This window comes from Dunckerocampus dactyliophorus, chromosome 15 (genome assembly GCF_027744805.1).
Source record: "Dunckerocampus dactyliophorus isolate RoL2022-P2 chromosome 15, RoL_Ddac_1.1, whole genome shotgun sequence".
Taxonomy (NCBI): domain Eukaryota; kingdom Metazoa; phylum Chordata; class Actinopteri; order Syngnathiformes; family Syngnathidae; genus Dunckerocampus; species Dunckerocampus dactyliophorus.
The window spans coordinates 13,338,281-13,365,990 of NC_072833.1; the positions used below are offsets into that span (position 1 = coordinate 13,338,281).

The 27,710-nt window shown below is 42.0% G+C and overlaps 4 protein-coding genes across 5 annotated transcripts; 3 read left to right on the forward strand and 1 right to left on the reverse strand.

Moving 5' to 3' along the window:
* Window positions 1-169: 169 nt before the first annotated feature.
* tm4sf5 (transmembrane 4 L six family member 5) lies at window positions 170-8,566 on the forward strand. The gene is made up of 5 exons (XM_054752681.1): window positions 170-420; window positions 2,302-2,382; window positions 2,549-2,691; window positions 3,886-4,078; window positions 6,515-8,566. The coding sequence occupies exons 1-5, from the start codon at window positions 247-249 to the stop codon at window positions 6,530-6,532; spliced, it is 609 nt and encodes a 202-aa protein (XP_054608656.1). The 5' UTR covers window positions 170-246; the 3' UTR covers window positions 6,533-8,566.
* A 5,759-nt stretch (window positions 8,567-14,325) lies between these two features.
* si:ch211-237l4.6 (uncharacterized protein LOC446130 homolog) lies at window positions 14,326-18,525 on the forward strand. The gene is made up of 3 exons (XM_054753237.1): window positions 14,326-14,485; window positions 17,652-17,747; window positions 17,901-18,525. Exons 2-3 carry the CDS (start codon window positions 17,663-17,665, stop codon window positions 18,071-18,073), a joined length of 258 nt encoding a protein of 85 aa, XP_054609212.1. The 5' UTR covers window positions 14,326-14,485; window positions 17,652-17,662; the 3' UTR covers window positions 18,074-18,525.
* On the reverse strand, window positions 18,150-23,481 carry mettl3 (methyltransferase like 3). 2 transcript variants are annotated; one of them, XM_054753231.1, is made up of 11 exons: window positions 22,840-23,481; window positions 22,509-22,699; window positions 21,986-22,438; window positions 21,747-21,922; window positions 21,444-21,657; window positions 20,258-20,445; window positions 20,143-20,181; window positions 19,959-20,067; window positions 19,820-19,885; window positions 19,634-19,746; window positions 18,152-18,955 (listed from the first exon to the last, which is right to left on the reverse strand). In XM_054753231.1, the coding sequence occupies exons 1-11, from the start codon at window positions 22,940-22,942 to the stop codon at window positions 18,829-18,831; spliced, it is 1,779 nt and encodes a 592-aa protein (XP_054609206.1). In that variant the 5' UTR covers window positions 22,943-23,481; the 3' UTR covers window positions 18,152-18,828. The 2 variants fall into 2 exon arrangements, with proteins under 2 accessions (XP_054609207.1, XP_054609206.1); XM_054753232.1 differs by lacking the exon at window positions 22,840-23,481 and having other exon boundaries at window positions 18,150-18,955; window positions 22,511-22,652.
* On the forward strand, window positions 23,240-27,347 carry ttc5 (tetratricopeptide repeat domain 5). The gene is made up of 9 exons (XM_054753234.1): window positions 23,240-23,526; window positions 23,861-23,993; window positions 24,068-24,279; window positions 24,359-24,509; window positions 24,602-24,693; window positions 24,797-25,000; window positions 26,352-26,566; window positions 26,644-26,788; window positions 26,880-27,347. The coding sequence occupies exons 1-9, from the start codon at window positions 23,464-23,466 to the stop codon at window positions 26,997-26,999; spliced, it is 1,335 nt and encodes a 444-aa protein (XP_054609209.1). The 5' UTR covers window positions 23,240-23,463; the 3' UTR covers window positions 27,000-27,347.
* Window positions 27,348-27,710: the final 363 nt, after the last annotated feature.

The window sequence follows — 27,710 nt, forward strand, 5'->3', positions numbered from 1 at the left end:
TTTCCTGCATCATTTATGGCCTCTAGGCTTCACGTTTGTCCCCTCCCTAAAATATCTGTTCTGAAGCCAATCAGTGGATGCATAGGTCCTAAAATAAAAGCACACATCCACCCTTGGCCTTTGTCCCCAGCCTCCTCCCGCCCCGTGGTGTTTGACTTTCGCCTCGTGACGCTCCTAGCTTGTCAGTACGAGGTGTGCCCATCTTTCGCCACTCATTTTCACCCACCTCTTCCCACCAAAGCGGCTATGTGTTGCACGGGAAAGTGTGCCCGACTGGTGGGCCTGATCCTGCTGCCTTCGGCCTTTGTCTGCATGATAGCCAACCTGCTGCTCTTCTTCCCCGATGGAAACAGTCTGGACAATGATCAGATCTCTCTGCAGGTGTGGCTGATGGGGGGGCTCATCGGAGGAGGCCTCTTTGTGAGTAACTGTGGGATTTTTATTGATTTATTTCTTAAATATACTCTCACTACTCTCTCATTACTATTCTTCTCTTTTCATAAAGTGTATTGATGAGCAGGATTATGCAAACGCTAACTACTACTAATTAATAATACACATGTTAAATAACCAAAGGAGGAAGAGGAAGCGAGGTACAGCTCAATGCTTTTCAAGGCGGATCGCTAACTAACATAATACAGTGGAACCATTGTTAGTGTCATTTTTTCCCCAAAAGTAATAATGTAAATCCAATTAATCCATTCCACAAATCCACAACTGTGAACACAAAACACATTTTCATAGCTGTACATTTCTAGCTTTACAGAAGTTTTGCAGAAAACATTTTGAAATGTCTATACAGTAAATTCAGATAAATCATGAATGAATGGAATAAATTAACATTTAAGGTTACTTTTGCCTTCACTGAAGATGTGATTCTTCCTGACTGTTCCCAAAGACACAATGTGGCAGTGAGATCAACATCTTCCTGTTTTGTTATGAGTTACTTCTTGAATTCAATAGTTTCTCACCTCAGTAAGCCAAAATAGAGCCAGAGAAAGCTGCAAGTGCCAGCATTTTGACAAAAACGGTGAGAAACACTATTGAATTCAACAAATAATATATTAATATTGCAAAATACGAAGATAGTGGCTGATCTCGTTGCCACATTGTGTCTTTGGCAGCAGTTATATCGTCAAAAGTAACATTGAATGTTCATTTATTCCTTTCATTTTGTGCATTTAGAATTGTTTATGCATGTAAAACTGTAAAAATGTGTTTTGGGCAAACATTTTTGAGAAGCAACCGCTGAGAACATCATAGACGGGTGACTTAACACGGCTGTCTTCCGGTCCCGGTTGCCATTGTAAGCTATGTAAGAGAATACTAACTGGGAAGGATGTTTTGTGATCCAAAATAAATGAAAGGGTCCTTGACATGATTTATCAACTTTGCTTAAATATGTTATGTATTGTTTGTGATTATGTTCTACACTGTTAAATCTTTGAAAAATGACATTTGTGGTTGGCGCTGAGGTTCCGCTGTGTTTTGCGCCTTTATTCTCACATTTGACCCCTCTAAATACTACGGCTTTGTCTAAAAAATAATACCGTATGATGATTGATGATTATACTTCTAACAAATATAATAAAACAAGAATGAGAAAAACCATATACGTGGGGAATTTAACAACATAAATACAATATATATGACAGAGTAACAATAGCAACACAATAATACAATAGTAATTCCCTTTTATTACATACAATAGTTTGAGCTAAATAAAGCCAAAAGTGCAATATAAGTAAACAAGAGCTTAAAACTACTATTGGCTTTATTTAGCTCAAACAATTGTATGTAATAAAAGAGAATTATTGTATTATTGTGTTGCTATTGTTACACTGAGTTAAACAAAATAACAATATATCAATATAACAATAACAACAATGTAACAACATGAACAGCACAAGAACACACCAATATTTGTAAAAGTATAATCTCATCAGGCTGGTATCAGTCCGATACTATCGGGAGGGACGGTGACTGTGCAGAAGCATTAACCGACCTTTAGAACTTTAAAATGTTCCACACCGAAAGATGTTAACGTGGATATAATAAAACTTTGATGAAGATATCATTTAATCAATAAATTAGACGGCCTGTGTGGTCTTATCGAACGGTTTTGTTTTATCACAGTGTTTTATCACAGTGATAGCGTGCATTTTGGATGAGTTCCTTCTTCTCCACTTGTTGTGTGCAAGTGTCACACAACTCCAACTATTCACTTCAAGAGACAAGAAACATGTCAGAAATCTATTCCTTGATGTTTCCACATGAAATGTTGCTTTTGGTCGCTTCCAGATGCTGTGCCCGAGCTGCTCCGCTATCAGGGCCGGGGGCAAGGGTTGTTGTGGAAATGGTTGCTGCGGCAACCGTTGCCGGGTGAGTGTTGTCATTTTCAAGATTTATTTGCATTTACTAAAGGTTGTTGAGATTAGACGTGGGCGCCGGCTCTCGTCAGATAATGACAGCCGACAAAAGGCAAATATCAGTGAGTTCCTTGTGAGCTTTATGAGCTTTTCAGAATAAACGACGCTCTCGCCACCAGATGTTGAACTCTGTGTTCTCGTCGGCTTTCGGCCTAATTGGAGCCATCTACTGCAGCAGCGTGGCCTCAGCCGGGCTGGCCATCGGACCCAAGTGTCGCGTGGCCGGTGACGTTTGGACATATCCCTTCGAGGAACTCGGAACGTGAGTGTTTCTGCCAAGACAACCATCCACATAAGCTGCTCGTGGGTGCAAACTTGGAATGGCCCGAGACCACTTTTTCATTTTCGGCAAACCTTAAAGACGCACAGCATTTTTGGTCAACAGACATTTGAGGTCCAGTGATCTCCGAATATTGAAAACATTTGGGCGAATCCTCCATCAAAATAATTTCTTTCTCTTTTCGCGATTCGTGCAACATGTATTTCTGTAATGGCATTTTTAATGCATTTTGATATACTATAATCTAAACCATCACCATCAATGACTTGTCATTAATGCAAATAATCACCCAGAGAAACAAATTAGCTTAAAGCTATATTGTCCTGTTTGTTTACAACAACCAGTGTTATGAATCCACAACATTTTTATGACACATAGCAGTATTTGTTTTTGGGGAACTTGAAAATAATAAATCTAGTCTTTTGGACTGTCTGTTAGAGCAATTAATGGCTGAGCAGTGTGCCAAGGACATGTTTACAATGCAATGTTTCTGGATTCTGCTGACCATCATGGTGGCCAAACCCGCGCAGGGCGTACAACGGAAGTGGATGTCGAGTTGAAATGTCCTATTCATTTCTAGTGGCCTGGGTTGGGGACCCCTGCCTTACAGCATGCTTGGGGATATGATGCTCTTTTTATGCTCTTTTACACATTTGAAAATACTGTAAGAATGCCAACTTTTATTGAAATGGCTTCTTTATTTTATAATGTAAAATTAATGTCTACAGTATATCAACAAATGTAAGCATTGAGTTGGATTGAACCTAATCATATCGTTTGCACACTGTATCAAATTGTTCTGCTTTTAAAATGTATTGTTTTTGAATAGTATCATAATCCGTGTATTTAGATGCATATCAAATTGTTTACCATAAAGAGATTTACATCCTTACTTATTGTAAATAAAAACTTATTTCTATCTGTGATTAATTGCAATTAATTACGAGTTAACAAAATGCAATTAATCACGATAAAATACTTTCATCGATTGACAGTCTGAGTTCTTACTAATGTGCTGGTTTGAACTTGCTCTGATGTAATTTTTAATATGCTAAAACAAGCTAAGACATACTCCTAACCTTCAAAAAAATAAACAGTGTGAGTTTTTTGTGTGTATGAATTTCTATACCTTTTCCAGTTGTGAAGTGCTAAGCATGCGTGTCCACCCCCTCATAGTGGCAGTGAGAGCTACCTGGTGAACCAGACTATATGGAACACGTGCGAGTACCCCAAGAATGCGGTGATGTGGCACGTGGTCCTCTTCTCCATCCTGCTGTCCATGGGCATGCTGCAGCTGGTGCTGTGCGGCATCCAGGTGGTCAACGGCTGCCTAGGCTGCATCTGCGGGGACTGCCGGGACAGGAAGGAGGTCCGTGAGACAAACTAACACAAAAACTACACTACACACACACACACGTGTGGTTGCGCTACCTCAGTGTGTCCAATTTAATTTAAAGGTGAATATTATACTTTCCTAATACATAAAATTGTTCTTATTTTCATGCATAATCATTGGTCATGTTTAAGATATGGTATTTCATTCATGCACGGGTGTCCAAAGTGTGGCCCGGGGGTCTTTGACGGCCTGCAGATGTTTTTTTTAATGGGAACAAAAGACCAAAAAGGCCTAATGTCAGGAGAAAAAGTTGAAATGTTGACACAGGGTGTCAAAAGAAACTCAACTCATGAGACGAGTGCACGAGATTGGGTTCACGAGAACAAGACGAGACAAGACAATATTTTAACATTTTTAAGAAAAGTACAATGAAAAAAGATGATTGGACAACCAGACTGAGTCATAAAACAATGCAGGTGCATTTTTGAAATGTTTATTGTCCCCAAATTATTATATTAACTATATATATGTTGACACAATATAAAGAAAGACACACAATATACCATGCAATCCCAGCCAGTCTGTCATTGGTGATGATGAGATGTAAGACGCTTTTTTTTTTGCATCAAAGTTCAAAATCAGCCGCGGTCCAAGACGTCCAAACAGAAGCTGTAGTAATTTTACACTTGATCAAAATGATTTATAAGATTTGTCAAATCAAAACACGCTCATTGCATAAGACTTCAAAACGTAATATTAGCGTCCACTTCAGTCATCCAATTCACTACTTCCTTAAGCTGCACTCTAAGCATCATGGAAACTGTAGTTCTTTTAGCCCAAAATTAGCCCCATCAATGTATAAAACGCATGGTTCAAAGCGTGAGAAAAAAGTAGCGGCTTATACACTGGAAATTGCGGTAGTTTTTTTTCCCCCCATGGTGGTTTTGTTTAAAATGGGTAACCACTTTCAGACAAATTGGGCATTCTGGCTCATCTGTGTTGATGGGCTGACCTCTGTTAACTTGCATTGCTCCTCACGAGAAAACACTCTTCTCTGCTATGCTATGCTAGCGGCCCTGCCTCCCCTCACACAGACAGAGTCCATATCACTGACAAGAGGGCTCACTTTGTTCAAGCCTTTGCTTCATGGAGCAAATGCGCCCAGGGGCTGAACACAGAGTGAACCTTCTACCTGCCTATTTGGAGGCTAGAGGAAAACCGACACGCATGCACCTGGCAATATATCAAGGCCGGCAAAATGGTTGAGTTCACTTTCATTATCGTGCGATTAATTAATGAATTTATTATCGCAAGTCTGTTTTTTTCTGAACAAGAAATCATCACATTTTAATGACGAGATCTCGTGACACTACTAGTTTATACTAATAATAGTATTAATACACTTTGTCAATTATAACACAAAAGTTTCACTTTAAATATTTAACATGTCTTCTTTAGCATTTTTGTTGTTTTTTTTTACTAAATTCAAAATGGCACCTGTGTCCTTTGATTTTTTTTTTTTTTGTAAGAGGCCCTCGGTGGAAAAAGTTTGGACACCCGTGTTGTATATAATGGGGGAATTGCATCAAGATCGTGATCCAAAAATCGAATTATCCATCTTATTTATAATCATGAATTCATATTCTCACATCGTCCTTTGATATAATGGGACACTTAAATCAACAGATGTAGTTAATAATAACAACAAAAACATAATACATAATACATTTGACTTGTAATCACATTTTAAATAAAAATCTAAAAGTCCTACATACAAATTTCAAGTAAACAGTATTTTAAAAAGCAAATTTTTAGTTAAAACCACAGTAAGAAAATTTTTTTTGTTTTTGCTCTAGGGTTCCCCCCGCAGGTGGGAAGTGTAATTTCACTCAGGTGTCTTCACTGCCATTTATGTGCATTTGTTCACGCACGGTCAGCTATAACATAAGATACGACAAGTGGTCTGACTGCTTCGCCAATATGATAACTACCGTACTAAAGTAGGTGAGCCGCGGGTTGCCATAGCAGCAACCCAGATTCTCTATCATAACAATAATAAGACAATTTTACAGCACCTGTCTCGGTACTCTGATACGCTCATAGGTTGTTTTATCATGTTGTTGCTTTATTCATTTACGGATGTGTAGCTGTGTGTGTGTGCATGTGTGACCCTTTTCCAAGACAAAGTGTGTGCTGTGGTGAACCAGTTTATGTAACGTGATATACGACTTGGCACCATCACGGGCCTCAACAATGAGCGTTGCTTTAAAGCTGTTTTGGTTGCAAATGCGAGATTGTATCTGAGGCAAAACAGGAAGCACAGTGTCGAGCGGGCGCGGCATGTTGATGAAATGGGCAGTGGATGAATAGGAATACTTTGACTGATTTTTCGGTAAGATTTTGTTGTAAGACATGAACACACTCATATATGTAATAACAGCTTGTTATTTGTTTTTGTTTTTTTTACAGGATGAAAGTGGATTGTGAAAGCATGCTGATGATGTCTCTAGTCCTTTCCCTGAAGGCTTTTCTCATCTATCACTTCAGATCTTTTTGTACTAATGGTACAATTGCTAAAGTAGGAAGCATATTGGGTAACTTCGATGGGGGGACATGGGCTCATCATGAGCAGAACCACAAATAATGAATTCAGGGGTGTCCAAACACTGCAGCATACAGAAAAATGTAAGACTGAATGATTCGGGGGACACACTTTGATACATTTTGTGAATTAAAGATATTGAAACCAATGCAATGTACTGTAGGTCAGGATACAGTGCATCAAAAAATAATTCACGGCATTTTACCTTTTCCACATTTTGTTACGTTACCCTTATGCCAAAATTGAATGAATTTCGAGTTGAAACAGGATGCACCAATCTCAATTTTCAGCTCAATGGTATATGGTGCGAATACTTATGTACATGTGATTTCTTACCTATGTTTAATACATTTGCACACAAACATTTCCCAAAATCGTTTTTCATGTTGTCATTACGGGTGTTGTGTGTAGAATTTTGAGGAAAAAAAAAGATGAATTTATTCTAGAGGGTACACGGGAGTTTGCCCGACCGGTCTACATGTGCTTTGTCGACTTGGAAAAGGCATTTGACCGTGTCCCTTGCGGTGTCCTGTGGGGGGTGCTCCAGAAGTACGGGATTCGGTCCTTGTACAACCGGAGCAGGAGTCGCATTGTTAGCAGTAAGTCCAGCCTGTTCCCAGTGAACGTCGGCCTCCGCCAAGGCTGCCCTTTTTTTCTGGACAGAATTTCTAGGCGGAGCAAAGGCGTTGACGGAGTCCAGTTTGGGGGCCTTAGGATCTCGCAGACGACGTGGTCCTGATAGCCTCATCAGGCTGTGACATTCAACGATTACTGGGGCGGTTTGCAGCTGAGTGTGAAGCTTCTGAGACGAGACTCAGCACCTCCAAATCCGAGACCATGGTTCTCATTCAGAAAAGGGTTGGTTACACCCTCAGAGTTGGGAGCGAGGTCTTGCCACAAATGGAGGAGTACAGGTATCTCGGGCTCTTGTTCACGAGCGAGGAAAGGTTGGAGCGTGAGGTCGACAGGCAGATCGGCGCAGTGTCTGCAGTACTGCGGTCGCTGTACCGGACCGTCCTGTTATAGAGGGAGCTGAGCCGGAAGACAAAGCTCTCAATTTACCAGTCGATCTATACTGCCACCCTCACCTATGGTCATGAGCTTTGGGTCATGACCGAAAGAACGAGATGGCGGATACAAGCGGCCGAAATGAGTTTCCTCCATAGGGTGGCTCGACTCACCCTAAGAAATAGGGTGAGGTGCTCGGTCATCCGGAAGGGGCTCAGAGTAGAGCCACTGCTCCTTCACATTGAAAGGAGCCAGTTGAGGTGGTTCAGGCATCTAGTCCAGATGCCTCCTGGTCCCCTCCCTGGTGAGATGTTCTGGGTATCCCCAGACGGGAGGAAGCCCCGTGGCAGACCTAGGACAGGCTGGAGGGATTATGTCTCACAGCTGGCCTGGGAAAGCCTTGCTAGCCCCCCGGTGAAACTGAAAGAAGTGGTCAGGGACTGGGAAGACTGGGCTGCCCTCACGACCCGGACCCAAAGAAAATGGATGGATGGATGGATGGATGGATGGAAGTGAATTTATTCCATTTTGGAATAAGCCTGTAAAGCACTGTGAATACTTTCCAGATGAAATGTATGCTCAGCTATCCAAACAAAACACATCTTCGCTTTGTGTTGTAGGCAACAAAGCAAATTAGTCTAATATGCAATAATATATCGCAATAATAATGAAGTGATTACATTTTTACAATATTCCAAGGGCCAATTAAAAAAAAACACACTGCAGGCCCCTAAAAAATGGCCCCTAGCCGCACTTTGGACACCCCTGAACTAATGAAGCATCTTGAAAATGAACTATTACACACAAGAAGGACGAACGCTCTGTTTCATACTTTAATATTTGCCTTTAAAGTAAATGAAGCATGTAATTTCTCCAATTTCTTAACACTGTATTAAAGTTATTTAAATATGTGTACAGACTGGAAAACCTTGCTGAGCAATTTGTGGTTTGTTGATAATTAGTGCGCAGACAGACACATCTAATAGGATTGCTGGCGTCCAGACAGGGTCAAAGTTCAGAACGCCCCCCAGTGGCCACTGAGCATATTGCCGCAAACAAGAAGAGGTGCAGGTTAAGCCTTTAAGCTTTTGTTGCCACAGAGCGGCTTCATGGGAATTGTTACCTAACGTTCAAGTGAAACATCTAAACATAGCAGACAAGTCAAAGGTTCTTGTAATGATGGACAGCACGCTGGTTTGGGTAGGTGGGGCTAATGGGTAACAAATAGGAACAAGAGTCCACTGCGCGACACGTACCGCGCACGTTGTCCACTCAAGCCTGGCAAGGAAAGTACAAGTGTGACGTAACAAAGTTGTCTGAGTCAACCTTACCATCCCCCACTCACCCACCCCAAAAAGAAAAGCACAGAAGCGGCCCTGAATGGTGCTTAATGTTTTGTTCCCCGCCCCCCCACATTCAGGGCCGTCGCTGTGATTTTCTTTTCAAACTCAACTGACAACACAAAGTGGCGGGATAAACAAGAAGCAGGAATGAACCGGAATGCCGCTACGTGCTAACTGAGGCTCCCCTAATTATCCCAGACACTCTTGTCAGCCGTTTCAGCCGGATTCTTACACTTTTACCTCCTGGTTTGACTCATTAACTAGCGCTGGTCAATGTGTCTTTTTTTGTCAAACAGGATGTGCCAGTACATGAACTTTGGACGTATTGTCCAGTCTTTATTTAATGCCAGATAAATGTTACATTATATACAAGTCATTCGTTTTCGGCCTGGGGTGTCCACTTGCAGCCTGCAGCTCAGCTTTTTTTTTGGTCCGTGGAACATTCCAAACAAAAAGTTGACAATACCACAACACACATCGACATACACGGGCTGATTTTTCATATTTTATGGCAACAAAAGCGGTCGACCATGTACGCTGATGTTGAGTTAAGCGGGCCCTATTTGGTAAAAAGAAAACTGTATGTTTATTGAACAAAAGGTGAAGGCTAGTGTGAAAGTGGCCCCCTGCATGCGTTAGTTTTTTTCTATATGCGGCCCTCAGTGGAAACATTTGACGTCCCAGTTTGAGGCTATATTGGCTCTTTTAGTAAGCTAGCATTGCTTATGAAGCGCAAATGAATGACTTTGAATTCAAACTGTCTATACAGTACAGTAAATGTTGGACTTCTATGGGACTACAATGACTTTTGTGTTGTCCAAAGTGAGGTTGGGAGACATTTTCAGCATTTTCAGCTTGTATTTTTTGGCACTCAGTATACCGTCAAAATAAATGTACTAAATGTACAGTATCAATCCCTTTCAAATATTTCCGTCCCTTGTCCTGTCCTACAAGATTCCTGTTTATCTTGAACGCGAGCTGACCCAAGATGGCCAAGGTAGCTGAGATCAAAGGTAAAATCAGCATTATCTACGGGGCTTTAGAAAATGTGATCAGTGGAGCCATCAGCGATCGTTTGGCCAGGCCTGTTCCAACAATAGACACTGAAGACGTGGCGCTCATGTATGAATAACTAATCAGGGTTTCCGTTACATGTAATTGATCGTGGCGCAGCGTCACAAAAAAATAAAAGTTGCACACCTTCAAAATGATTTATGTGATGTGATGAAGATCTTCATCAGCGTCTTCATCACTCTTTACTTAAATGACCTAGCAACTAAGCAGAACTTCCTCGTCATGGATGGCCGACCAGAACTTGACTCGCGGGACCAAATTGGGGAGGGTACGTCACTGTTGATATAGTCCACTGCTGATGGGGATGTCATACGAATTCTTGTCAAAAAATCCAAACTATCCCTTTAAATGAACAGTTTCGCAATGTTCTCAGTTCATGTTCCGCTAGTTGACGAAAAAAGTTAAATAAGTTCATAAATAAAATAAGTCATAAAAATTGTTATTACTCAAAATAAAAAAAAAAAAACTGCAGACGCAGCAGCGCCACGACACAGCGACGGCAGTCTGCCCTCCCATGCAGCCCACCACCACAGATTCAAATAATCCTAGGGGAAACCCTGTAAATCATGGTTGCTTGATCATTATCATTAATCAGTGGAGGACACATGAAGGCAGTAAAAGTGAACCAGGATGCCACTCCTGTCCACCTTCTTTTTTCTTTTGCCGTCCGGCACGTTCGCATGCTATTCCCGTCCTCTGGGCAACTGGAGCAGAGGCATCGGGTTACTGACATGATGTCAACGTGATGATGTCGCCAGGGAACAGGAAATGCTGCCTTGTCACGTGATTTGTGGATGAGCGAGAGACTGCAACGCATGTAGGCCACCTGACAGGAGGCTTTGGTATTATCGCCTGTGATATTCTAATAACATATCCATTATTACAAGTATTTAGCAGGGAATGATACAAAAAGTGAAGCACTATACAGTACAGTTGTCCCTCCCTATATTGCGGTTCCACTATTGCTCCCTCATTATACTGCGGCTTTTCAAAATACAATTAATAAATGATCACTGTCTCCTGGTTGACTATGGCACATTATATGTAGTATTCTGGTCACTAGGTACAGTATCAGCACCGTTATGAGACATGACATTAGATTACATTACATTCCACACTGCATGGAGACTGGCTACCGAGCCAGCAGAGCGGAGCTGACATGCTATGGCAGAGATGGACATGCCATGGTTAAGATCGAGTGGGGGAAAAAAGGTTCTCCTCCCCCATGTGGAAGTGGTAAGTTTTTGGCTTCTTTGTCCTTCTTCCCCACTCCGTTTGAAACACAGTTTAGAAGTAAATTGTAGAGGCAAACTAGATTGCTTGTGAGCTTGTCTGTTCTGCCCCTGCAGAGATCCCGTAGCCTGCGCAATGTGATGTAAAAAGAGACTCTTGGGTTTTATGTCTACAGGGCTCTAATAATATTAAAACCCATATTTAGAAAGTCAAAAAGGTTTTCTATGGTCTATCTATGAAAATATTCCCTTTATAAACATTGAATCGTACTTCGAAATTCACTTATCACGGCCGGCTCTGGAACCTATTAACCGCGATAAACGAGGGACGACTGTATTACATTTCATTTGGGCATATTTTAGTGAGGGGACCAAAAAAACAAGGCTGACATTTTTAGGCTAAATTGCAATATTGTTCCATCTCAAAATCCCCGGAAAAAACGAATTAATGAATATGTGTTAATGAAGAATAAAATATACAACATAATACGGCATACAGTATGTATGTAATACAGGTAGATAAATAACGGTGGCCCTCTGTGTGGATGCGGCAGCGCTAGCGTTCGTCAGTCAACTTTGTTACAATCCGGCCTCAACACAGGCAGAGAGGTAAACACAAGTTAATATATGATCGTAAATCGTTTTGGATTATGCAGACACGGCCTTGGAGGAGCACCTCCATCATCTTGGACTGAAAACTGGGATGACCCAGCGGCTTGTGGAGTAGCGGAGCCGCGTGCCACCAATAGATGCTTTAGAACTTTTTCCACCGAGGGCCAAACACTGACAATTTAAACCAACACATGTAAATATGTTTGGAAGTGATATACATTTCAAGAAAAAACAGCATGCATCTCAGCTTTAGTGATATACAAGTAGCTGAAAAAGCGCACTATTAGTATGAACTTTGGTCTTTGCGTTTATGTTTCATTTTTGCTGTTGTTTTTTTCAATGCATTTTACAAATATTTCAACATTCTTCTGGTAAATTTTCTTCTCGTAATTATGACCTTATTCCGATAATATTTTGACTTTATATCCAGTAATATTAGGACTTTTTCCACAACCGAATTTTCCAAAAATTACGACTTTTTTCTTTGGTTTGTGTGTTTCTCATAATATTGCAACTATAAAAGAATAATATATTTTTGTCTTTAATATTTCAACTCTAAGTTACTAAAATGACAATATTTTTCCTCATAACATTACAAGTTTATTCTCGTAAAATTCTAACTTTTTTTCTCGTTACAATACGACTTTATTCTCATAAAATTACAGCTGTTTTTTTTATTTAATTTTGCAGCTATTTTAACTTTCTTCTTGTAACTATCACTTTAGTCCCATATTTTGAATTTATTATCGTAACATAAGAACTTTGCAAGCTGATTTTCCAAAAATTACTTTATTGTTTTGTGTATTTCTCATAATATTAAGATTTCAAAAAAGTTTTTTTTAGGTTATTACCTGAACTTTATGCTACTAAAATGACGTCATTTGGATTCATTATCAATTAATTAGATTACAACTTTTTTCTCTTAATATTTTGACTTTATTCTTGTAAAATTACTGTTGATTATTCAGTTGTTGCTGTTGTTTTTCTTTTTATTATATATTTAGAATGTGGCATGGGCCAATAAAAAAACAGCTGCAGGCCTAACTTTTGACACCCCTGCCTTAGAGGGAGATCAAGGCGGCATAACAAGAGACGGAAGTGGGGTTGTCGCGGAAGCCTGACAGCCAGAGCGTGACTCTGATTCAATCTGCTCTTCTATTAATCATCTTTCATGATCATTCATTCGTGGTGAGTAGCTAAACATTTTACAATTTAAAGTGTGTTTCACAAGTGTGTGTGGCATAATATGTATAGGGCTTAGACCAGGGGAAGCCAAAGTGTGGCCCAAGGGCCACTTTTGGCCCTCTGCAAAGTCTCAAAAAAAATTATTCATTATTAATGATATATATTATTAGATATTACAGTAATTTGCTTTGTCACCTATAATACAACAGCTGAGATGTGGAATGTTTTGGTCAAAAAACGTACATATGTTGACCTACACCGATTGGATTGGTTTTACAATTTTTAATGCACACAACATATCAAAGTGGCCCTCGCATCCTTTCATTGTTCTGTATGCGGCATTTGATATTAAAAGCTTTTGATATTACGAGTGTCAAAATCAGGAATTTTTAAAAATGGGTAAATTTTTTGCATTTTTTCCACTATTTGCGTGGGATCTCGGAAATAGCTGGCATCTAACGTATTTTAAAATACCTTTCAATCACCCGGTATGTATTCAAACAAAAAAACAGCCTATGTCTTGTTATAGGTGACAAAGTGTATTGTTATTCGTGTTATTCAAATTAACATCAACTTTTTCTGATTACATTATGCCTGTGTGCTCTTTTTTCCACTCTTGCTGTTTGTTGTATTTTTAGAATATGCCATGGACTTTGGACACCCCTGATTTAAATAGCGAAGACCTTAAAAAGTGTCAGTTTTGTACTATTATTGTGCATTGTTATGGGTAACCTCCTGTTTAATTCTTGTTTTGCATAACTTGAGATGCTGCTTAAGTGGGTTATCAAGGCAAAAAAAAAAAAAAAAAAAAGTGGGTAAAGTCCCTGTTGGAGTCCACAGTTTATAGAGCAGCTCACTGTTAAACATAAGAGCGTTTCCTGGGAGATTTCTGAGAGAAGCTGTCTGGGTAAATTTCCACTAGCTAGTGCAGAGCAAACATGCGCATGCTGACCAGAAGTGGCAACAGAATCAAGACAATAGTGAAGGCGAATGTTTTTGCTGCTGATAGACCTTGACACTTGTTCCCGAAACAAAACAACAAAATGACACACTCGTGTCATTGTGACAATGACAAATAATCTTCATTTGGGTTTTTGCTCCTGCATGAGTGGCGAGGACCTCTTTTGGACCATTTCGGCACCGTGTTTCAACACTGATGTGATGAAGGCCAAATTAGAGGCCAGACAGTGGGAGGGTGAGAGAAAGCAGGCGTGTCCCACACACCAGGGATTAGCTATTTAAAGTTCACTCTCTCGACGCCACAGGAGGGACATTTCCACAGGACGCACTAGGACTGAAGCCCGCTTTATCGAGGAGGAGGTGTAGTACTGGGGGGTGGGACGGCTGAAGTGCTCGCTAAACAGTCTACTCTGAGTTTTACCAGGTAGGTTTGACATTTTACCTTCAAGTATTTCATGATTAGGGAACCACTAAATGCTTATTATTAATAAGGTAGCGGTAATGGTCATGCTAAAGAAACAAAAAAGTTACATTTCATCACACGTTTACAGTTGCACAGTTCAACATACTGTACCTGAAAAGGAGTAGGAAACACATAACAGTTTCCATTCATACAGGAAAAGATAAAGAGTGTAGTATTAAAGTTAATCAGGTTTGTCGATGGCTTGCATCGAAAAAGAAAAACAGACATATGAATAAGACATAAACTTAAACGTAAGGAAAAATAGAAAAAAAGGTTAAATCAAATATATTTTTTTCATAAAACAAAAGGGAAAATAGAAAAATAAGTACTAAATAAATAAGACAGCAAAAACAACAACAACAATCAAAATAAGTAAATAAATAAACAAGACTACAAGAAAAATAAAGAGAAAATAGAGTAATTAATAAATAAAAGGACAGGATCTGCTTTTCCTGGGCGTATGTGTGACTTTTCCTTGACTACGGTATTTGTCGTGACGAGCTTGCAACTCTTAGTAAAAGCCAGTAAATATAACACATTGTTCAATACTGACAGCGACAGTCACACATAGACAGTATGTGATGCATTGATGAAATTGCTTTACGCATGCGCTCATATATATGCACAGGTGTGTGTGTGTGTGTACTGTGCCGAAGGGGCAGGAAAGCAAAAACATTTTTCTCCAAAAAGAACTCTGCTGAGTAGCGGGGGGCTCTGCAGAGGTTGCCCTTGTGCTCCATGGCCTGCTTGTGTTTGCAGCAGGAGGAGAAGGAGGAGGGTTTTCCAACGTCAAGTTTTAACGAGTGCACTTTGCATGCAAGCTGCGACACATCAGACTCCATAAAAACAGGCTATTGAACGAGTACGACCGCATTACTCGCTCGTCGATCACGTCCACGCGCACAAGAAGAAAAGAGAAGAGCTAACCTGCCTTTTTTTGTTTTTATCCTGCGACTTGCTCCAATCCTGCTTGCCTCAATTTGGGGGCCTCTGTCAGACCTGTAAGGATGAACAAAGTGGCTTACTTAAGTTACTGGACAGAAAGCCTTTCATCAAAAAAACACAATAAACACACTAAGTTTCACCTGACCCACTTTCTAATCTGATTAGAGTAAAAGAAATACTCCTTTCCCCTTCCCCTAACAAGTACATTATTGCTTGGTTTATCACTGGGGTGCACGCTAGGGGTGGGCGATACTAATAATGTTTGTATTGATTCAATACCACATAAATAACATAAATACAGTAGAGTGGATCTCAGCAGATTGGCAATTCAGCATTAACGGCCCCCATTCTCTGATTTTTTGCCAATTTCTTTTTTTTAATCCGAAAATAGTTTTCCCGTTTTTTTCCTCAGAAAACACATCTCATTCACTGTAAATCGGTAAAAATGTATAAATACGTGATAATACAGATGAAAAGTACAGCATACATGTACCGCTGTTAGAAAGCCCACAATTTTTACACTTGTCTATACTTGACTGATGTTTTTTCGTCAAGCATTTTTACATTTTGTTTGGCAGCCCTTGAACGCACCATCGTTGTGAGCTGTGAGACGCAAAAGTTTTGTTTGGCTACGGAAGCACTATCTTTGACAGTCAATCCGGCCACAAAACTTGCAGTGCGGTAAACACAGGTTAATATATGCAAGTAAATTGTTACTAGAATTAGGCAAACAATGTGGATTATGTAGATGCGGCTTGGTGAAACGCCTTCTCTAGCCTGCTAGCGCTAGCCTAACAACCAGGATAAAGGCTACACTGTGTCTCAGATCATTTTACGTTACCATTCATTAGTGGTGGCTACCTATACATTTTGTACTTTAAATGCGTTTCAATTAAGTGTGCATATTTAGGGATTAAACTTGGATTGTGTCACGAGTGAACAATGGCAACTGAAGAGAGCAGGAAAGTCACCTTTATTGCAAATTTGTCAATGAGAACATCAATGTCAAGCTAGCAGGAGGGTTTGGAGGAGCCGTGTGTTAAGAATAGCCATTGTTATGGCCGCATCAATTACTCCAGTTTCCGCCATTCGCTGGGGGTTTCAGTGAATCTATTACAAATTCTTTCTACTTGCTGTTTTTCAAGATTATTGAATGATTTTGCCTTTAATTTGTTGATATTTTTGCACAATTTTGTGATTGTGTTTTTAGTATTTGTGAAAAATGTAACAATATACAAATTGTCCACAGGTATGAATGTGAGTGTGAATGCTTGTTTGTCTATACGTGCCCTGCGATTGGCTGGGGACCAGTCCAGGGTGTATCCCGCCTCTCGCCCGAAGTCAGCTGGGATAGGCTCCAGCATAACCACAACCCTAGTGAGGATAAGCGGCATAGAAAAAGGATGGATAATCATACATCCAATAGGAGCAATTATCATTGTACCTCAAAAGAATACTTTATTAAGGAGCCCCTTAGGGGCCATAGAGGGAAAAAACTTTATGGGTAAAAATATATACAGTATATATATACATATTTTTTCCTCCATGTCCCCTCAGGGGCTCTGTACTTTGCCAGGGAAGTGTTGACACATCCACATTGATGTCATAGCTCCCAAATGAGCTCTGTGTTCTTGGCATTCATTAAGTACTATGTAAGGCCAGAGGAAGGCTTACCCCGTGACGATGATGATTGGCTGCGAGGTGTTAATTCCATATAACATTCAGCTGGTGAAGAGCCAAGCGTGAGTCGTCTGAGCACCCTGACCTGTGCGACGAGAGATGCACTTGACCTCATTCTAACATTCATGTCATGCTTTTAACGCGCGTTGTGGAAAATATCCTGAAAACAAGACCTGCAAACGTCAGATGACATATAGATTTTCCAACTCAGACTCTTACACTTCATCACATACAAATGAATTGGATACAAGTCGCCCCTGTTCGTGGTCATTTTGTGATGGAAGGGGCAACAATTCTGCAAATAAACTTCTGCTCAGGGCCCAAGGACCAAGGGCCCTGACCATGGTACTTATACGCACTCTTCTTGGAAATCCAGTAATAATACACTAGAATCAGAAAGCCTACAGTTATAAAAATGTACATACTGTATAACTTGTAGGAGAGCAACGTTCTACATTTTTCCATCACACACGTCACTAAATTTCGTATCCTTTCTCTACAGAGCTTTTCATCATGGGTGTAAGCATGTTGCAGTGTTTTCCCTTCTACAGACAATGTAAAGAGAGATGCAAGAGCAAACAGTGCCCCCCAGCGTCAGGTGAGCTGCAATTGCAATTGCAAAAAAAAAAAAAAAGATCTGTGAAAAGTTTGGGAAAAAAATCTTTACCCTGTCATAATGAATTAAACTTTCTAACAAGTAAGGACAGTAAAATGTGTTAAGAGTGTCTGAATTGTACTTTTCTGCCTCCAGCACCTGATGAGGAGATGAAGCCCCGCCTGGCCTCCACCACATCCTGGGGCAGTGACAGCGAAGGAGGGGGAAGCCTTAGTCGGGGCTCCCAGGTCTACTTCTCCTCCAAAGCCAGGCTGTCTTTTCGACACCAGTTGGACAGCAACGTCAATGCAGTGGACGCCACCTACTGAGGAGCACTCATGGACTCCCAAATATTTGGAGCACTCCTCAGGACGTCCACGTGATGAATGTTAGCCCCACCTCTGTGGACCTTTTTCTCAAGAGACAAAAGACATGGAGATGAGTTTACAGTTGACAAACAAGTGCATTATTTCTCCTGCTTCATTACATTTTGTGGACTACGTAAGTGGACGTTTGGGTGACATGGTCTGCGGGAACAGCAAAAGCCTTCTATTTTTAAAAGAGAAAAAGCTTCTGTTACAATTTATGACGATGCAAATAGAGATGACACATTTCAGATGATGCTAATCATGTTTCTCACCTCTTTCTCAACCTCTCTCTATGCTTGCATTTAATAGATTTTTTTAAAACTTCATTGGAATGAAAATAAGTGTGAACCATGTGGTGAAAAAACAAATGTTTATTGTTTGACTAATTTACAGCAGATAAAGTGTCAACACTAGTAGGTTTCTTGTTATTAAATAAGACTTGGACTTGGAATCTAGTGTACACAGAATACTTATAAATTGTACTGATGTCAGTATTCCATTTGAGACACAGCCTTAGTTTGTTAAAAGAACAAAAGCAGCTTGCGGTTGTGAGTCCAGCTCTTTTCTCCTTTATCAAATCAAAAACTACAAGACGACTTAATAAATTCATCAGCGGTTTAGATATGTGGAACTTGGAAGGCCAATGTTAAAAAGTCCTACTTGCCAACATTGGCCCACTCCTACTGTACAGTATTATTTAAAAAAAACAACAGCTATCAATTATGTGGTGTCTGCATGTTTTTGGGTTTGGAGATGACGCCATCTGGGTAACGGTCCTTGAAGCGGGCCACCACCTCTGGATCCAGGAGATGAATGCCATCTAGCTGGTTACCGAGCGTGATCCTAGAGTAGAGGGTGAAGCAAAAAGCGGGATATAAGATGTTGAGTTCCGCACTTTTAGGTACTCACACTCAGCCAAGTACACCGTTCCCGTGCCCACTTAACACCCAAAGTCCCGCATGTTTCCCCTCCTTCTGTACAACTGGAAGAGGTGGTTTAGGGCCTGGCACAATTCCATGCGCATGCACAACATACCGGTGTCACAGAAAGACATCAATGTGATCTGTTATTGCAGGTTTTTAAATAACTGACACAATTCATAATAGAAATAAAATAAAAATATGTAATTTAGTTCATATGATTGCTCCTCGCAAATGAATGATAACCGCCACAATTCATAATAGAAATAAAATAGAAAGACTTCAAATAATCGGAAAGTCAAATCCACATTCATAATAAAGACTTTTAATTGAATTTTATTGACGTGATTACTCCTTAGTGACAATCGCCACCTTGCACAAAATAAATCCAAAAAAGACTGGAAAAAATCCACAAAGCCAGGGAAATGGCAGAAAAACAGTAGAGCAGAAGTGATGGGACAAATAAATGGGCGGTAGCATGAATGCTCAGTGTGAGCGCAACGGAGAGGGAGGGGGAATCTAACCAAAGTCCAAATGGTCTAGTGTGAGTACACTCTAAGAGACCCTGAGTTAGCCTTTAGAACGAAAGAAAGGTAGGTACCAGTTGGGCTGGACGTTGTGTGGCCGTCCAAACAGCTCGATCTTCCTGGTTCCTGGTGAGAGTCTCTCTATCATGCCGTAGATCTCATCTGGTTTGTGACTTGTAGAACGCACCTGATGGGGAGGAAGGATGAAGGTTATGGTACAGTGTTCTCAGAAGAGGGGGAGAGTCACAAGACCTAATTACCTCTGCAACAATGACATCACAATCCAGACCTCTGTTGAATCCCTGAGGGTTTCCTTTGACGCCCACCTGGACACAGAGTCCGTTTCAACATTTACCCACATCCTGTCCCAAAGACGAGCAGTAGAGAACGCCAACGCACCAGACAGTGCTCCTTCCCGTGGTTCAACCAATGGCCTGTTCTCCCAGTGCGGATGATCCTCTGAAGCTGGTTGGTTTTCACCCAGATGATTTCATCAACACGCTCATAACTGAGACAGGAAGAGAACATGAACAGCTTTGTTCAGTCGTAGGTGTCCTGACTGAGGTAAGGAGGAAGAACTTACCCCCACAGACTAAGACACTCTCGCCCCAACTCCATGGCCCTGCAAGAAAATACAAGGAAACGTACATAAAAATCAAAACGCATTTTTGGGAAAAGGTCCAGGTTGCTTCAGCTACCTGCCGGTGACCCAGAGGAAGAGGAAGCCGTCATCCTGCAGAATGGGAATGTTGAGTTTCCTCATCTCGTCGTCAGTCAGCGTTCCATAGGGAAGCTCCATGTGGATGTCCCAAGGCGGGTCGGCCATCACTACAGCAAACTTACCCAGGATGGACACGTCCAAGTAGCGGATGTCACAGCAGATCCACTATAAATAACCATGACAACATGATAAAACATGTCAACGTTTACACTGCCATTATATAAGGAAGGTGAGGCACTCCCACAATAAGGTCAAGAGCTTTTTAAATTTCTATATGGCGCCAGATCACAACATGAGTAATTTAAGGATACAAAAAGGCCTATACATTGTTCCTTTATAAAACAATAGCCTTATGTTATTTATCTTTATCTCGTCTAGCATGTCATTTCTGTCTCTACATGGTTTACAATTTCTCATCTGCTCTATCAGGAGCGATTCCATACATTTAAGGGCACGTTATTTTCTCACTTTGTGGATTATTTGAGTTTTTGTATCGCTTTATATTATGAAAGATTGTGAACTGTAACTGTAATGTGGAGGGGCAATTGAAAAACAGTCACCAATGTATGCAAGTGTTTGTATCTGTGTATTGCTTATCTGACTATACCCCACGTACACACACATGTGCACCTAATATGTAACTGTGCAGCAGCAACAACCACATTACACTTGCTAAGCTGATCACATGCATGTATTTGTACCCCCCGCCTGCCCAAAGCTGTAAACTGGGGGGAAACACTGCATTTATGTCATTTATGTCTTGACATGGTTGGGTTTAAAATTCCTCATCTGCTTACTGTATCATGTGCAAAGGAGTGACTGCATAAAGTCAATGACAAGTCTTGATTTTGATTGATTATCTCCCCTCCCCAACCACACACACACACACACACACTTTGCATATGTGTACACCAAATGTTACTGTAGAGAAGCGATCACACGACAGACTGATACACTTCATGCGTTAGCGCAATCCCCCCCCACACACACACACGCTGTGCTGATGCATCTGTGAGCTCCAATGTTACTGTAGAAGAGCGATCACACACACCAGTCTGCCACGCTGTGTGTGCGCATGTGTGAACGTTTGTATTGCTTATTCTTAAACCCCAGGGAAAAAAAACATGACCTGAAAAAGATGTGGTCTGTGCAATCCTCGTCACCTGAGAGGGGAAGAGTTTGCCGACATTGTTGTCACCATCTCCGCTGTGCAGGCCGAGCTCCACGGTTCCCACCTGGGGTCCCGCCAGGCCCCCCTCGGCTTCCGGAGGACTGTCAATCTCGTAGTGGACGTACTTGCAGGTGTCCATATGGAAGCAGGTGTTGAGGAAGGAGCAGTCGCCGAGGCTCTCGTCCGTGTGTTTGTTGATGATGCGGCTGGGTTCAAACAAACGGTCAAAGTCATGAGCATCTTTTTTTTTTTTTTAACTCATCTAAGGCATGAACAAGAATAAAGAATTGCTGACCGGAAGTGTAGCTTGGTGCACGGTTGAGGCATGTCTCCCGAGCGCACGCACTCCTCTTTGGTGCCGTGGTCACAAAACTCCTGCACTTGAGCGCGGCCTCGAGAGCGAAACTTTTCCACAATGGACTGCTCTTTCGCTGTGCTGGTATTGAGCAGCTCAAGGATCTCTCTGCTCACCTGCAAAAACACTACCATCAGCCGAATAGAACTACAGCGACAATGTTTGCCACCTCCTCTAACCTTCTTGCTCTGCTGCTCTTTGGTGGACTGCTGGTTCAGGAGGCTCTCGATTTCCATGTCCACGTGTGATGACTGACTTTTGCTGCTCCTGCCCTTCTTGTCAGCACCGCTGCCTGATGCCGACGGCCCAGGCAGCTGCAAGGACGCAGGCATTATGGAGGAGTTGGCAGAGCGCGGAGGAGACACAGAGCCCTGTAATGACGGCGAGAAGCGCGGGGTTCTTGTGTGCTGGGACTGCTCCTCTGCTTTTCTCTTGACCCCTTGACTCCGCTGGGCACTGCCCCCAGAACCGATCATAGCCCATAGCTTTGTATGGTCCACCGCAACGACGACTGTGGAGGAGGACGCTGCAGAAGATGAAGTTAAAGTTGGCTGCCGGACTTCGATGAGCTCCTGAGCGGAAAACTTCATCAAGAGACTCTGGATGCATCCATGACTGACAGCTGTCTCCGACTATGGATGAGAAAACATAAAATACATGTAAGGAGGACATTTGTGACAGCGTGTAGATTAGAGGACTCACACTATTTAGCTCATTTGTAATTGTGAGGGAGTCTTTGGGCAGGGAAAGACTCAGATCAGACAAATATCCCAACATCCTCTTCTCTAATTCAGGGTCTGGTGGTTTCTCCGTCTCCTCCTGTGTAGTGCATGGAAGTGATGGACCTGGACTGTCGCTCCTAGCTGTGGGACCATCTGCACTCCCGCCAACCTCTGACAGAGAGGAACCAAAACGCAAAATGTATCAATGTCCATCACCATTCGACTGCAAAGTGTATTACATCAGCGGTGCGGTCAACAATATCGATTCCTCAGTAATAACAACAAAATGGACCAGCCCGCCTTTAACATACCGCCGGACAGTTGTGATGGGTCTTTCCGCCGCCTTTGGAGCCTTTCCCGCAGAGAGTCCAGCTGCTTCTTGTGCGCCTGGATGTTGCTCCATGTGTCCGACATTATGAACGGGACAGGAAATCGGCAAAAAAAAAAAAAGTTCAGTAATTGTGCTGCTACTGTACCGCAACGCGCTTAACAGGTAACTGGAGTGCACAACAAAATGGTGGCCGAGTAGCACCATGACTGAAAGGTTCCGGATTATTTGTGATGTTTTAAACCACATTTGTGTCAATTAACTTGACATTAAACAGAACGAATTAAGTCGAAACTTTAACAAATATTTCGACCGTTAAGACGCACGCGGACAACAAAATATGTCACATTAGTATCCAGTGAATCTGTTCCTCATCGGAATTATTTGGGCATATGGACCAAACTAACTTCCGGCATACCTGAAATTAAAAGCACTTTTTTCAGTCTGTACCATTTCCATTCAAGGAAATAAGCACTTCCTGTATTCACCTAAGCTTAATAACATATATTGTAACGTTCGTCTCGTAACTTTGCAAAGCCTTTGTTTATTGTGCCAAGTTCGTAGCCTCTTCTTTCTCGCAGGCTGCAGCGCATCAGTTTTAGAGAAGATGGCGGAGGAAGAAAAGAGCGCTGAGCTTGCCAAAGACGACAACGAACTCCAAATGTTAAAGGTAATTCTCCCCCTGTCTGTGTGTCTATATACATATATGTGTGTGTCTATCTATAATAATGTAGGAAATGAAGCATGTTCGTGTGTTTTTTCTCCACCTTTCACTTGGTCCTTATGTTCCTAGTTTGACATCCTGGACGGAGTGTTTCTATAAATTTCAATTGCTGTGGATGCAAACACTGATTTTAAAAAGGGGAATTAAAGTCATGAAATGTGTGTATACAGTGGATGCACCTTTTACCTAGATTGCAGCCGTTCTTTGCTAACTTCAAAGCATGTAAGATGAGCTATTAGCTTTGTTTTTGCATATGAGGCAAATGTGTTTGCTGTTACAGGACCTGGTAGATGACTTGTACAGTTACAGGGATCATTACTTTGACACTCACAGCGTGGAGGAAGCGGGAAGAAAACAACAAGATGTCACGCAGGAGCTAGCAAAGACACTGAAAAGGCTGGAGGAGAAAGAAGGTAATGAGTGTGTAGTAATTGTGTGGATTATTTGCATGTTTATTAAGGCACAGTGTGCTTTTTTTTGCCTCTAGAAAGCTTGAAGCACAAAGCAGAGTTCCTGCTGCAGAAGGGCAGGTGTCTTAATGTTGCCCCAGAGTTCAGTGCTGTTGCTGAGGAGTGCCTCTCCCGGGCAGTCAAGCTGGAGCCTGGCCTGTTAGAGGGCTGGAATGCGCTGGGGGAGCAGTACTGGAAAAAAGGGGACCTCACTGGTGCCAAGAACTGCTTCACAGGAGCCTTGCAGCAGGTTAGGACAAAGCGGGGAGGACCATAAGCATCTTCACACACACAGCATCAAGTTGCCTCAGTGCTGTCCTCCTCCTTAGAGCAAAAACAAAGTGTCCCTGCGAAACCTGTCTATGGTGCTGAGGCAACTGCCGGCAGCGGACAGCGATGCACATAACAAGCAGGTTCTGAAGAGCGTGGACATGGCCCGGCAAGCTGTCCAGCTTGATGTGGCGGATGGGACATCCTGGTGTAAGCCCCCAAAGCAGCTGCATCTTCATTACACTCAGTGGTCAGAGCATTAGGTACATCTAATGTAGCCTGCTGTGTGCACTTGTTGACAGATATTCTAGGAAACGCCAATGTGTCTCTGTTTTTCACCTATGGACAAAATCCGCAGTTGTCCCAACAAGCTCTAAGTGCTTATGCGCAATCTGTGAGTACACACAAACACACGCGCGCACACACACACACACACACACACACACACAATGATGTTAAAAATCAATAAATCAATGCACGTCACTCTCTTTAAATAGGAAAGAGTAGACAGAGCGGCCGCTTGTTACCCAGAGCTGCACTTCAACCGAGCCACGCTGTTCCAGTACGAAGAAATGTTCGGGTCGGCGCTCGAGGGCTACAGCCGTGCCGCCGCCCTGGACCCTAGCTGGGAGGACCCCCCGCAGAGGGAAAAGCAGCTGCTGGAGTACCTGGGCAAAGTCTCAGAACTCGTTGAGAATAAGGTGAGAGAAGGAGAGCATCGGTAATGTGATAATGACTCCACAGCTGTGCCTCAATGTGCTGAGAAGTACAGCAAAAAGCAGTGAGCCATCAGTACCCAAATGTTGCACTCAATGCACCCCAGATGAGTGAGCAGCGATGAACACTTACCACCCTTAATCGTCATCATCGTAGCTAGGAAACGGAAGGGGAGGGACTAACTCAAGTGCTTGAAATTTACAATTAAAAAGGAGAGAACAAGAGGAAGCGGACACAGGTTGTAATCGTCATTTCTGGTAAGTGCACCACGACAGTAATGGATTTGGGGAAGCACTGTACTGTCAAAATTTGCGCCCTCAGGAACTCGGTATGCAGTGTAGATTGCATACATATTGATTGTACTTACGGAAGTATTCCATTTTGAGACACAGGCCAGGCCACACTACACTCAAAAAGAAAGATAGGCTTTGTTTCAGTTTGTACACTTCCATACTTACACTTCAGTATACTGTATATACGATGGTTGATGGTGGTTTGCGGCGTGTTGAGTGCAACATCCGGTTACCGACGCAGCACAATTATACTTCAATATGTATACTGTGTACACTGTATACATGTTCGTGAAGGCGGGAATTGTGCCAGTGTAGTGCTGTCCAAATTCATTACTGTTGTGGCGCACTGACCAGAAATGACGATCACAATCTGTGTCCGCTTCCTCGTCTTCTCTCCTTTTTAATTGTGAATTGCACTATACAAGTTAGTCCCTCCCCTTCCGCTACGTAGCCAAAATGGCGACTCTTGAGGTTGGTTCGGCTCCATTGCTGCACACTCACCATTTAGGGTGTGTTGATGCCGTACGCCTCTGTGTGAAGTCACTTATGCATTCAAATCGGTGGCGGTTCTCGCTTCAGTGGTACTCTGTGCAAGACCCCCCTAAAATTACAACACACATAAAGAATACCTGACAGAAAATGACATTGAATCCACATTTTTGCCAAGATTTTGTTCTTAAATGGCTGTGGTCTTAAAGGTTTGATCAGCTGATGAACAGCCTATTTCATTTTAATTGTTGTTTGCAATTAATTGCTTACTCAAACTTTTTTTTTTGTATCCCATTTCTTTGTTTAGCATTTTGAAACTACTTAGAACCTCCTTAAGATCCAACAGTGCAAAATGTAAATTCTCGCAATTTTTCAACTGGTCTTAAAATTTTGATCAGGAGTATATAGTATGTTCGAACGCTAACACCCCCATTGCAATACCCCCCCAATACACCCCCATGCAAGTGCGCGAATTGAAACACAGTAGTTATTTTTCTACCACAAGATGGCAGCAAAGTTCCATCCCACACTGAGCGTCTGTTGGTGTTTGCAGGGGAAGGTGAAGGCGCGCCGCCTGCGGACTATGCTTTCCAACCTCAACACATCAGCTCTAGGCCCATGCTCATCCCCTCAGTTCCGCTCGCCAACAGGCCGAGTGGGAAGCTTGGAGCTGCTGGCACTGTCCTCTCTCACACATGGTCACAACAGCGGGGTGGCAGCCATGGGGAAGGTGGTGTTCAGTCTGGCGTCCGAGGGTCGCATGGCCTTGTAAGTGGGCATTGTCTTCTGTCACTCTCTCAGCGTGGGTGCAGTCGTGGACGCGCTTGGGTGTGTTTTGTCTGTAGTACATTCGGCATGGTGGACAGTGAGGAGACGTGCATGGTGGTGATGGTTTACAACACAGCAGACAGCTGGGGGGTCCTTATCGGAGACACCGTGGTCATTCCTGAACCTCAAGTCAAACGACACAGCATCACACATAAAGACACGGTCAGTGTTAAGAATATCCTCAAAATTGTCACTTCGGGATGGATCCGACATGTCTGTCATGTCTGATAATGATTTTTTTTTTTTAATCCAGTCCTTTGACTTCAAGAGTATCCGTGTGGACTCTCCTCTGCTCCTCATCGTCAACGGCAAGAAGCAAAATGTCCAGAGTCAAATTGCCACCTCCGTCAGCTACAAGCCTCAGAGTGAATGACGAGTCAAGAGGACCAAATGCATGGACATGAAACAAGAAGACTGCTTTGGCTGTAGAGGGACATTTGTGTTTGTAGCCTTTATATTTATTATCTTTTTTTGTATCCTGCCTTGAGGGAGTTTTTTTAATGTAAATGAGTAAACTTTGATGTGGGGGCCCACCAGAAAAATTAAGATGAAACGTACCATGCTTTAACATTTTGTTTCATATGTCAAACGTTTTAAGGTTGTCAAACACCTGTACAGCAGAGGTGTCCAAAGTGCGGCATGGGGGCCATTTTTGGCCCGCAGCTTTTCTTTTTTTTATTGGCTCTTGATGTATTCTAAAAATAAAATTCAATTATTGAGATATTATTAGTTATTACAGTAATTTGTTTTGGAGCATATATCACAAAGCTTAGATGTAGATGTTTTGTTCAGATATCTTAACATACACTCCTGATCAAAATTTTAGCAAGAATTTACATTTTGCACTGTCTGATCTTATGGAGGTTCTTGACAGTGAATGGCGCAGCTACTCATTAGTGAGTCCTTTTTTAACGTTTTATTTCTATTTTTAGAGGGGCTTCTGGGTTTTTTGTGCTGTGGTCAGCTGATGAACAGCCTATAATGGTTGTTTGCAATGAATTGCATACTCAAACTGTTTTTCGGTCTCTTCTTTTTACATTTGGAAGCTCTACTTAGAACCTCCTTAAGATCCAACAGTGCAAAA

What these genes read in the sequence shown, in the direction of transcription:
- tm4sf5 (XM_054752681.1), top strand. Translation starts at nt 247, where the DNA reads ATGTGTTGCACGGGAAAGTGTGCCCGACTGGTGGGCCTGATCCTGCTG. An exon ending in GCTGCGGCAACCGTTGCCGG is followed by an intron (nt 2,383 to 2,548) that starts GTGAGTGTTGTC and finishes TCTCGCCACCAG; the next exon opens with ATGTTGAACTCTGTGTTCTC. An exon ending in CCCTTCGAGGAACTCGGAAC is followed by an intron (nt 2,692 to 3,885) that starts GTGAGTGTTTCT and finishes ACCCCCTCATAG; the next exon opens with TGGCAGTGAGAGCTACCTGG.
- si:ch211-237l4.6 (XM_054753237.1), top strand. Translation starts at nt 17,663, where the DNA reads ATGGGTGTAAGCATGTTGCAGTGTTTTCCCTTCTACAGACAATGTAAA. An exon ending in ACAGTGCCCCCCAGCGTCAG is followed by an intron (nt 17,748 to 17,900) that starts GTGAGCTGCAAT and finishes TTCTGCCTCCAG; the next exon opens with CACCTGATGAGGAGATGAAG.
- mettl3 (XM_054753231.1), bottom strand. Translation starts at nt 22,942, where the DNA reads ATGTCGGACACATGGAGCAACATCCAGGCGCACAAGAAGCAGCTGGAC. An exon ending in GCAAACTCTTCCCCTCTCAG is followed by an intron (nt 20,446 to 21,443) that starts GTGACGAGGATT and finishes GGTTATTTATAG; the next exon opens with TGGATCTGCTGTGACATCCG. An exon ending in CACAACGTCCAGCCCAACTG is followed by an intron (nt 18,956 to 19,633) that starts GTACCTACCTTT and finishes CCTCTACTCTAG; the next exon opens with GATCACGCTCGGTAACCAGC.
- ttc5 (XM_054753234.1), top strand. Translation starts at nt 23,464, where the DNA reads ATGGCGGAGGAAGAAAAGAGCGCTGAGCTTGCCAAAGACGACAACGAA. An exon ending in AAGGCTGGAGGAGAAAGAAG is followed by an intron (nt 23,994 to 24,067) that starts GTAATGAGTGTG and finishes TTTTGCCTCTAG; the next exon opens with AAAGCTTGAAGCACAAAGCA. An exon ending in TCACAGGAGCCTTGCAGCAG is followed by an intron (nt 24,280 to 24,358) that starts GTTAGGACAAAG and finishes CCTCCTCCTTAG; the next exon opens with AGCAAAAACAAAGTGTCCCT.